Source organism: Aquarana catesbeiana, linkage group LG01 (assembly GCF_042186555.1).
Source record: "Aquarana catesbeiana isolate 2022-GZ linkage group LG01, ASM4218655v1, whole genome shotgun sequence".
Taxonomy (NCBI): Eukaryota; Metazoa; Chordata; class Amphibia; order Anura; family Ranidae; genus Aquarana; species Aquarana catesbeiana.
The window spans coordinates 768,927,137-768,939,247 of record NC_133324.1 but is presented as its reverse complement, the minus strand read 5'-3'; the positions used below and the strand labels follow the sequence as shown (position 1 = coordinate 768,939,247).

At 41.2% G+C, this 12,111-nt stretch overlaps 1 protein-coding gene across 3 annotated transcripts in view; it reads left to right on the top strand.

The window, feature by feature from the left end:
- AADAT (aminoadipate aminotransferase) overlaps nt 1-12,111 on the top strand; it is a 118,420-nt gene that overhangs the window by 56,518 nt on the left and 49,791 nt on the right. For all 3 annotated transcript variants that reach the window (XM_073606388.1, XM_073606371.1, XM_073606380.1), the window contains exons 3-5: nt 7,384-7,552; nt 9,299-9,431; nt 11,208-11,282. In XM_073606388.1, the coding sequence (XP_073462489.1) occupies nt 7,384-7,552; nt 9,299-9,431; nt 11,208-11,282 (377 nt within the window). The remainder of the gene's footprint in view (nt 1-7,383; nt 7,553-9,298; nt 9,432-11,207; nt 11,283-12,111) is intronic.

The window sequence follows — 12,111 nt, the reverse complement described above, 5'->3', positions numbered from 1 at the left end:
ATCTGGTCCTGGCGATTTATTCACATTATTCTAGTATTTTTTTCAACACCGGTTTCCATCAGCCACAAGGGTACATTCAATATACTGTTATTAACATTACTGTCTTGTTTATTACACCTCTCCCTTACTTCGTATAAAGGTGAAGAGAATGTACTTATAGCAGTTGCCTTCTCCCTGTCACTTGTAACCAATCTCCCCTGATAATCTTTTATGGGGCCAATATGTTCTGGCCTTGCCTTTTTACTATTAATGTGTTTTATTTGGGGGATGATTTTTTTTTTTTTTTTTTACACCCCTCAGCAATGTGTCGCTCACAATTTATTTTTGGCTGCCCCAATCCTGCGCTCGCATTTCCTATTGCATCCTTTCTAGTTTTGGAATACCGACGATGACCCGTCAGCCTTACATTTATCAAAGGACTGTTCTTTTCTCGTTTAATGTGCCTTTTTAACTTTTATTCTTTTATATTTGTTTGACAGTGGAATGTACTGACGAAAGCTGTTTAATATGTCCTTACAGCATTTCCACTTTTCTTCAGTGTTTTTTGTTGCAAGAATTTGATCCCATTTAGGCCCCTTTCACACTGGGGCGGTTTGCAGGCGTTATTGCGCTAAAAATAGCGCCTGCAAACCGCCCCTAAACAGCCTCCACTGTTTGTTCAGTGTGAAAGCCCGAGGGCTTTCACACTGAAGCGGTGCGCTGGCAGGAGAAGAAAAAATCTCCTGCGAGCCGCATCTTTGGAGCGGTGAAATCAATGGGACAGCGCGGCTATACCGCGGCTATAGCCGCACTATACGAGGGGTTTTAACCCTTTTTCGGACGCCAGCGGGGGGTTAAAACCGCACCGCTAGCGGCCGAATACCGCGGTAAAACAGCGCTGTTTTACCGCTGATGCCCCCTACCGCCCCAGTGTGAAAGGGGCCTTAGTGTCAGAGAATGGAGCACAGCTTGGCTCTTTTGAAATGTAATATTCTTGACCTGCCCTCATGTCTCCTTTTCTCATAATTTATGGCAAATGTTGTTACTCTGTAATCACCTTTACCTAAATTATCTCTTATTTCCACCCTTGCAGTGAGCTCTGTTTTTTTTAAATTAGTAGGTCCAGCAATGCATTATTTCTAATTATGGCTTCCATCATTTCAAACAATAAATTGTACTGCATTACGTTCAAGAAATGACGAGCCTTAGTTGAGTGTGCAGTTCAATCTGCCCAATCAATATCAGGATAGTTAAAGTCCCCCATGATTATAACATTGCCCTGCCTTCCCACTATCTCTTAACTGTTAAAGGAGATGGGTTTCCTCCTCCTCCTTCTTAAGGTTAGGGGGCCTATAGCATACACCCACAAGCAATTTACTTTTTTTATCTTTAAGTTGAAGCTCTAGCCACAAAGGCTTCTCACTAGCTCCATTAACAATATCATCACACATATTCACTATCAAATCGCTCACATACAAGCACACCCTTCCCCCTCTTCTACCTACTCTGTCCCCGGTTCAATGATAATTGCCAACTGGTTTATAGTGGTACTACATAAAAAATTGATCTATCTTACATAGAACTTCGTCCGGTTCCTTAACCACTTCAATACCAGGCACTTAGACACCTTCCCGCCCAGGCCAATTTTCATCTTTCAGCGCTGTCGCAATTTGAATGACAATTGCGTGGTCATGCTACACTGTACCCAAACAAATTTTTTATCATTTTGTTCCCACAAATAAAGCTTTCTTTTGGTGGTATTTGATCACCTCTGCGGATTTTATTTTTTGCGCAACAAATAAAAGACCGAAAATTTTGAAAAAAACAAGTTTTTCTTTGTTTCTGTTAAAAATTTTTGTAAATAAGTACATTTTCTTTTTCAGTGATGGGCACTGATATGGCGGCACTGACGGGCACTGATATGGCGGCACTGACGGGCACTGACGGGCACTGATATGGCGGCACTGACGGGCACTGATATGGCGGCACTGACGGGCACTGATATGGCGGCACTGACGGGCGGCACTGATATGGCGGCACTGACGGGCGGCACTGATATGGCGGCACTGATGGGCGGCACTGATATGGCGGCACTGATGGGCGGCACTGATGGGCGGCACTGATGGGCGGCACTGATGGGCGGCACTGATGATGGGCACTGATGGGCGGCACTGATAGGTGGCACTGGTATGCGGCACTGATGGGCGCTCATAGGCGGCACTGAGCACTTGTAGGTGGCATTGATGGGTACTTATGGGTGGCACTGATAGGTGGCATTGATCAGTGGCACAGATGGGCACTGATAGGAGGGCATGGATGGGCACTGACAGGTGGCACCTATGGACACCGATGGGTGGCACAGATGACACTAATGGGTGGCATTGCTGGGCATCACTGAAATATAATGATGCCAATCAGTGCCTATTTGTGGGCACTGGCACAGATTGGGCAAATGTGGATGGCCATGGGGTACATACCTGGCCATCCACATGTTGCCCGCTTCCCTGGTGATCCTAGTGGCGTCCCTGGTGGTCCAGTGTGGTCATCTGAGGGGGGGCATCGCTGATAATCAGCACAGACCCCCCCCCCCCGTCAGGAGAGCCGCCGATCAGCTCTCCTCTACTCGCGTCTGTCAGACGCAAGTGAGGAAAAGCCGATCAACGGCTCTTCCTATTGACACCGTGATCAGCCGTGATTGGACACGGCTGATCACCTGGTAAAAAGCCTCCGCCGGAGGCTTTTTACCAAGATCGGTGTAGCGGTGTGTCAGACGCAAGTGAGGAAAAGCCGATCAACGGCTCTTCCTATTGACACCGTGATCAGCCGTGATTGGACACGGCTGATCACCTGGTAAAAAGCCTCCGCCGGAGGCTTTTTACCAAGATCGGTGTAGCGGTGTGTCAGACGCAAGTGAGGAAAAGCCGATCAACGGCTCTTCCTATTGACACCGTGATCAGCCGTGATTGGACACGGCTGATCACTTGGTAAAAAGCCTCCGCCGGAGGCTTTTTACCAAGATCGGTGTAGCGGTGTGTCAGACTGACATGACACATGACGCCCAGTCAGGATAACGGAACCACCGCCCGGCTGTCAATCTGCTATAGGCCGGGCGGGAAGTGGTTAATGTATATCAATGAAAAAATATACTTCATACATCGTTTTCCATCTCTGTATGAAAGTTTCACAAATGGCTTTTTGGTACAGTCAGAGTATTTAAAGTGTAACTAAAGGCAAAATGTTTTGGATAGAGTGGAGAGGAATAGAACACCTGTCAGATTTAATTGCTGTCTGTGCCCCCATTACGGAGATCCATCCTTTCTCTCTTTCTCCTGTTTACCATTATTATTGAAAGTGAAAGTAAAGAAAAATCCCACATTTTGGGTTGTCCCCACAAAAGTAATGAAGGGGAAATCTTCCAATGGGGACACTAGTTCTGGCGGTCCTCAAGGATTTCCCTTAGGCCTGGTTCACACCTATGCATTTGTTAGTTCCTTTTCAGTTTTGCAGAAACTTACTACAGTCCATTTTAACAAATTCCTTTGGGCCAGGAAATTTTTTTCTTTTATTTGGTTAATAGACTTCAATGGATGAAAAATGTGTATTGAAAAACACAAAATGCAAGCTGCATGGATCAGGCCTTAATTTGCAGGAATTTTCTCTCACTTCCTGTTTGGCCATGGGATAGGAAGCAGGGTGGATAAAAATTGATGATTTTTTTTTTTTAATCTGATTTTTCTGTTTTAATTAAATATGTTTTTTTTTTTGTTTTGTTTTTTATCAAATTTATTTTAATAAAATGCTTTTGGAGTAAACATCTATCTAAACATAGTTTTCTATTTAAGATACATTGATCATTTAGTTTATTCAGCATGAAATGGAGCTTTGTTATGTAGCATGAGGCTGTATATTCTGCAATATTTGCATTTTTGGTAAACTTATTCAATGAATGCAAGCTGAGATAATATGCACTGCACTGATGCATCCACACAAATATACAATAACCAGGAGATAAAACAAAGTTCAGGAATATTCCTTTATCCCATTATTTTGCAAATCTATGTACACTACAAACTGTATGATTGAATCGGTTCTGATATCACTGTTTTACTAACTTGACAGCTTATTATTCTAAATGGGAAACCTTCATTTTGTTTGCAAGAATAATTTCTTATATTTAAAGCACACCTGTCATTTCAGATCCATCACAGCAGCGCCTGTTAGCGGGCATCCACTCACCTGCTGCCGTCACGTCCCTCACCTTGTTGTGTCACTGCCGCATCACCAACTGTCCTATTAAAGTGAATGGGGCTGTCGTTGAGTCAACAGCGGGTCAGAGGAGGAGCCGCTGCGGGAAAGAGATGACAGTTGCTCTTTAAAAATTATGATTTAAATGGAGTTGATTTAAATCAAGCCTTGAGTTGTAACCCTCCCTTACTTTATCCAAAATGAGACAGGAAGTTTTGCTTATAGTTCTATTTTAAAGGCGTTGTAAACCCTCATGTTTTTTCACCTTAATGCATCGTATGCATTAAGAAGAAAAAACTTCTGACACTGTCCAGCCCCCCATTTTTACTCCCCTGAGCATGTTCGTTCCCTCGGCGGAGACGCGCTCTTCCTCTCTGCCCGTTGTCTCGGCTCTTGATTGGATAGATTAATAGCAGCGCAGCCATTGGCTCCTGCTGCTGTCAATCAAATCCAATGACGTGGGCGCCAGGGGCCGAGTCACGCTTTCTGTGTGAATACACGCAGAAATAGGACTTGGGAGCGCTGCAGCATGGGTGTCCACCACGGAGACGTGGACACCTGTTGCGGGGGGAGCTACCAGCACCACTGGGGGGACCCCAGAAGAGGGCGATCGGGGCCACTCTGTGCAAAACAAACTGCACAGTGGAGGTAAGTATGACATGTTTATTTTTTTTAAAACAAGGGTTTACAAGCTCTCTTTAATTGTCTAGCTGAAATAAGAAATTAAATTGTAAGATTTGTCAGTAATTTGCTGAACACACATCATCCATGGTAGCTGTATAATGGCAGTTTGAGGCAAATCCTTAAATGTATCTATGGTCAAAATATAAAATCATATATTCCTTTCTACATCATCTTTCAATTATTTCTAGCCAACTGCCATTACTCTGAATGATCTTGAAATTTGTAAACCTAGTTTGTGAATATCCCTACACGTTTACTTCTATGCTCTGTGAGTGGGCATTGCCTCTCAGCGATCCACCCCCTCCAAAACCCAGCACTCCAGTGGCAGAGCAGAGAGCTAGAGACTGACTGTCCCCAGCTCCCTGCTCACAGAATGCTGAGTGATCAGTGGTCTTTAATCGCTCAGTTCTCAGTGTAGAGCTGGTGGGGGACAGATGCAGCTTTGGATCAATGCTGCTTCCTCTTAGGGGAGTATAAATGTTGTTTTTTTTTTTTGTTTTTTTTTTCCCTAAATCCTACGCTTTTTAGATTTTATGTGAATGCCAGACAACTGGTTCCTAGACCAAGCTGTTGACTGCCCTTCTTATGTTTTAACGTTTGTTTTTTATTGCATTACATTTTCCAAAACCCTTCAGAACGGATTTTTGCAGTGGTTGTCTTCAACTGCTTGTGTAAAGGAAAGTAGTGCTAAAAAAAAAAAAAAGCCCTAGTGGGTTTAAATGATCATTGTCATTGCTGCACTTTAATCCATCATGATTTGCGTGTTGGTAGGGTGGGAGGGAGTGGCTTGTGTGGTAAGGGTGTGTCTGCTGCCTAAATATTTTGTGCTACACGGTGTCCCATTAAAGTGTTGGGGGGGGGTATGATCCTAGAAGTTACTACACAAGATATCCATAAATCATTCCTGAGATAGAAGATCATTTATATTCACCTGGCCCACCACCTGTTCCTCGCTCGCTTTAAAGTGAAACTAAAGGCAAAACCTTTTTTTTTGTTTAAAGGGAGTAAGGGAGAGTGTTATTTTTTGCCATCTGTTTCCCATTGGGGACCCCAGGCATTGGTAAGTACCTCATTTTTAAATTAAGCAGTTGCACTGTTTGTAGCTGCTGACTAAAAAAACTGTAATTATGTACCGTATATACTCGAGTATAAGTCGAGTTTTTCAGCACATTTTTTTGTTCTGAAAGTGCCCCCCTAGACTTATACTCGAGTCAAGCACTTTTCTGCAGCAAAAAATTTCATTTTCCGAACCGACTTTGGGGCCCCGTATCTCAGGGCCACTTTGTTCTAGGAACTCCAAATTTGGTGTGCAAGCCCAGTGGAACTGGTACCATAACATATCCAAAGCTGGGGTTCCTAGGACCAAGTGGCCCCGAGATACGGGGCCCCAAAGCCGGTTTGGAAAATGTCATTCTCTGCTGCAGAAAAGTGCTTGACATTTTCTGAACCGATTTTTGGGGCCCTGTATCTCGGGGACACTTGGTGCTAGAAACCCCAGCTTTGGATATTTTATGGTGCTAGTTCCACTGAGTTTGCACACCAAGTGGCCCTGAGACACGGGGACACAAAGTTGGTCAACTGTGTCCATCTGCAGCAATGTCATTTCGGGACCATTTGGGTTCAGAGACCCCAAATTTTGGCTGCAGCTAGGGGGCATCTAGGAACCCTTAACTACCGAGTTTGAAGTTCGGGGGACCTATGGCTGCAAATGGGCACAGTGAGGCTGCAAATGGGCATTGTTGACCCTCTTTTCCATTTACAGTAGCTGTGCATTTCTCACCCTCGTCTTATACTCGGGTCACTAAGTTTTTCCCATTTTTTTTGTGGTAAATTAGGGCCTCGACTTATACTCGGAACGACTTATACTCGAGTATATACGGTATACATTTTCATTCCAGCTGCTTAAAGACCTTGCAATAAAAAGTAAGGTCTGTTTATCAGGGCCTCCTTCTCATACCAAATTGCCGAATTAAGGTGTACAATAAAAACCTGTAGGGAAAGAAAAGAGATTGAACACCACACCTATCCCCAGCTCCTGCCCACAACACCCAGGAAAGTGACATCACAATCCTTCTGATGAGATGCTGGGAGCAGTGAGGATTCCAAATCTAATGCGAAAACACTTTTACACTGTAGTGGAATTTCACCCCATGAGATTGGGAATACTCAACATTTCCAAGATTTTACCAGAAGAAATGCAAAAGTGCCCTAACCAGTGCATGAAATCTAAGGCAAGGCAGCCTATATATTATGCAATTTTCTTTCTTTCAGCCTCTAATTTTTTCCTTGCACGTTTTGTAGTTTTCCACTTTATTGAGGTAAGTCAGTATTGGGAAGGAGAGCCTGATGTAATTAGCAGGTCTTGTCTTTAAGTGCTTTAATAATAGTGGTCAAAGTTGTGGTGCCGACCAATCTAAAAAAAGACTTGATTTATTTTTTTCCATTTAATAACAATATTTTTATTTTATTTTTTAGCTGATCTGTTAATTAGGTCTCCACCTTCAATGATATCTTTAGCTGGGGGGATTCCAAATCCAAATACATTCCCATTCAAAGCTGCCAGCATAACATTGGATGATGGCACAGCCATAGAGATTGGAGAAAGTTTGATGAAGAAAGCTCTACAGTACTCTGCCACACCTGGGTAAAATCATAATTGCCAAGGCTGGAAAAATAACGTTTTATGTTTTTTTTTTTTTTACATACATAATTGTATTAGTGGTAAGTTACTTTAATTGCTGTAGTATGCTGTATTTTAACCACTTTCCCTCCAGGCTTTTTCTGGCACTTTTTGTTCACAAGTTTAGATCAGTGTTTTTTGCTAGAAAATTACTTCTAACCCCCAAAACATAATTTTTTTTTTTTTTTAGCAGAGACCCTAGGGAATAAAATGGTGATCGTTGCAATTTTTATGTCACATGGTATTTGCGCAGCGGTTTTGCAAAAGCACTTTTTTGGAAAGAAAATACACTTTAATGAATAAAAAAATATTTACCCCATTTTTTTTTTTTTTTGTGTAATGTAAAAGATGTTACACCAAGTAAATAGATACCCAACATGTCATGCTTTAAAATTTTATGCGCTTGTGGAATGGCGACAAACTGCAGTACTTAAAAATCTTCATAGGCGACGCTTTAAACGCCTTTACAAGACACCTGATCAGAGTTATAGAGGAGGTCTAGCACTAGAATTCTTGCTCTTGCTCTAGCGTTCCCGTCTGCGTGCAAGCACGGAGGGATATTTATTCTACTTTTTATTTTTACACTGTCCCCTTTTTTATTTTTTTTTTTTATTACTTTTATTCCTATTACAAGGCATATAAACATCCCAAAAAGACCCCAAATCTCTTTATCTTTTTAAAAGCAAAAGATTAAAAAAAATTATGTTTTGATCTTTATCAAAAAATAAAAAATAAAATATCAGGACCGGAAGTGATGTCATGACGTTGCTTCGATCCTCCAAGGCTCTAGAGTCGATTAAAGAGTATTAACACTTTGATCGCCCATGGGAGCAGCCAGCCACACGGTCAGATAATTTCTTGGATGAACTGGCGGAAACGGTAAGCCGAAGAAACATCGACGAACCATTTGCACACTGCAGTGTATATCTACATATTGCAGTCGGCAATATGTAATATATCATTTTTATGATATAAGCTGACAAAGAACTTAAAAATGTGCTGCTTTTGTTTCACTGACCATTGTTGTGTACTGTATTCTGCACCCATTCAGGGGTTCCAAGTAGAAATTGAAGTGTCAATTATTATTCTGAATAGCTACAGTATGTAAAAGAAGGGCTACTTTAATCAAACACAATTATTTTAGGTAGAGAGGGTAGGGTTGAACATCAGAAGTTTGTATGTCAGCTGTAAAAAGCAAGTTCTGGTTGCAAATTATGCGTCCTGATGCTACTACGGCAATGCATTTAAATGCTAATCTCAGCACAGTATTAAGTCAGTAAACTTTTCTTCAAATGTCAGTGCACACAATGCAGAACCCTGGATTCAGTGACTTTACTTAACATCATGTATCACAGACCCAGAACTAATCCTGCTCAAGGTACACATGAGTGATGCTACCCTTTCAAACAATCAACTTTCGTGAGAGACAGTTTTTGATGAGACAGAATATCTGAGGTTTTTTTTTCCCCTCTTTACTGTGTATTAGAAGGGTGTCAAAGCATTATAGGTCTTTATTATTGTATGCACTGTATATTTAATTATGTATTTTCTGTTGCATTTTAAGTGTGCTTTAAAAAAGTATATGAGCTGAAAATACACTTAAGGCATTAGCCAGCTAATAAAAATGAACTGGACTGTTTGTATTATATATTCACATTTGCATCAAATAAATTGAATGCAGCAAGTCTTAATGATATATTTGTTATATAGAATTCCTGAATTAGTCTCCTGGTTGAAGGATTTACAGAAGAAAATGCACAACCCGCCTACACTTAGTTACAGCCCTGAGAAAGGTCAGATGGAGCTGTGCGTCACCTCTGGAAGTCAGGAGGGCCTGTCCAAAGTAAGCTGCTGAATCCAAAATTTGTTATAGAGAATGTTTTTAGTGGTGCTTTACTACTGTTTCTAAAAAGGATGAAGTGCAATTTTAACCACTTCAGCCCCGGAAGGATTTGCCCCCTTAATGACCAGGCCATTTTTAGCGATGCAGCATCTGCGTCGCTTTAACTGACAATTGAGCAGTCGTGCGATGCTGTACCCAAACAAAATGTATGTCCTTGTTTACCCACAAATAGAGCTTTCTTTTGGTGGCATTTGATCACCTCTGTGGGTTTTATTTTTTGTGCAATAAACAAAAAAAAGACCAACAATTTAATAAAATTTTTTTTTTTTTTTTTTTACTTTCTGCGATAATACATATCCAAAAAAAAATATATAAAAAAACAAATTTATCAGTGTAAGGCAATATATATTCTTCTACATATTTTTGGTAAAAATTGCAATATATATTGATTGGTTTGCACAAAAGTTATCGTGTCTACAAACTACGGGATAGATTTAGGGACTTTTATTGCTTTTACTGGTAATGGCGCAATCTGCAATTTTTAGCGGGACTGCGACATTGCGGTGGACAAATCTGACCCAAAATGACACTTTTTAGGGACCAGTGACATTATTACATTGATCGGTGCTATAAAAATGCACTGATCGATGAAAAAATTACACAGGCAGAGAAGGGGTTAACACTAGGGGGCGATCAAGGGGTTAAGTGTGTTCTCTCAGGGTGTTCTAACTGTAGGGGGAATGGGCGTACTGGAACATGACAGAGATCACTGTTCACGATGACTGGGAACAGTAGATCTTTGTCATGTCATCTGGCAGAACGGGGAATCGCCTGGTTTAAATAAGCAGTTCCTGTTCTGCCTCTCCTCACCACGATCGTAGGTCACCGGCGGACACTGAGCCTGCAGGTCACACTCCCGCGGTGCGCGGCGGGCACATGCGCGCCCGCTATCCTCCTTCCACGGACCAACGTACGGGTACATCGGTTTGCGCAGGAGAGCCGACTTGCCGCAGTATATCTGCGTGAGTGGTTAAACACTGTGCACTTATCTATTTTGCCCCCCCCACTTAGAGTACACCATCCTGCGGCCACACCCTGCCACAATATCTACATCCTTCAGGGAAATCATTCTGTGTTCCCTGCATTCAAAAACTGTCATATAACACACACACACACAGGGGACGATTTACTAAAACTAGAGCACTCAGAATCTAGTGCAGCTGTGCATGGTAGCTGATTCGCTTCTAACATCAGCTTGTTCAGTTAAGCTTTGGCACAAAAACCTCAAAGTTGATTGGTTTCTTTGCAGATCTGTACCAGATGTTAAACTCTTCAGTTTTAGTAAAAAAAAAAAAACACACTTACCCAGTGTGAGATTCTGTGACTGCCCAGTATTACTGTGTTGGAAATATATATATTAGCAAATGCACCTAACTTGATAGGTAAGGCTACACATATTACAACAACATAAACCATTCCTGACTAGTTTTCAGTAGGATAAAATAACCATAAATTAATATCAGAATCTATTCCCCATAAACCATAATGAACTTTACTGGAATTGACATTTTTATTTTACACTGTACATGTATGTATGCATAAATATACACATTGTATGTACTGTAAAAATTGTATGTTATTAAAACCAATCCACTGATATACAATCTCAATGAAAAAAATAGATGGATATGAAACAAATCCAAAGAAAATTTAAACAAAGTTGTGCCTGAACTTCTGACTTACCATGTTTTAATGCCAATAAGCAAATATTTTTAGGTATTTGAAATGCTTCTGAACCCTGGAGACAATGTTTTATTGGATACACCGACCTATTCAGGAACTATAGCTGCCGTAAGTAGTCTTTTTGTATGTCAAGATTTTGTTATCAAATAAGTAACAATATTTCACTTTTTTACAGTCATTGTAAGCAGACGATCTGATCAATCATGTATGTATTACAAGTAACCCAATGGAAATTGAGACACATTTAACAATGTGGGGAGAATTGGAGAGGCTACTATTGAAGTAACCAAAAGTCGGACTTTGAAGGCAAGGAAACAATGGAGAGATGACCAAGATTAATGTTCATCACGTTTATTGAAAAAAGTACAAAATATAAACGTAGTGTTCAAGGACAAAAAGCACAAATTACATGCATATGATACAGTTTGTACAGTGAGCCCTTGTGCGTCTACGCGTTTCAAAAAGACAAGAGAACGAATCTCACTATCTTAGATTGAAATACGTCCTATGTACAGAGCCCAGATAGGCAGAGAGTTTTTACAACTATGGATGATAAATACACTTCAGATAACAAAGACAGGGGCGGAATTAGACCTTCACTCAAAGTATACACGAAACTAGCAAAGCAATAATATCGTCAAGCGGTCCAATATTCACAAAAGGAACAGACCCTTAGTGGGGTTGAGCAATGCTAGCGGCAAACATAGAGCCTTAACTAGCATGCTGTGCATGGAAAAAAAGAGTGTAAACGTACCCCTGGGAGACAGCCGGGTGCTGCACACGTCTTTGAACCTTGGTCGTGTCCTGAAGAAGCCTAAGGACGAAACGATTAGATGCACAAGGGCTCAATGTACAAACGGTATCATATGCATGTAATTTGCGCTTTTTATCCTTTTTGAACACTATGTTTATATTTTGGACTTTTTTCAATAAATGT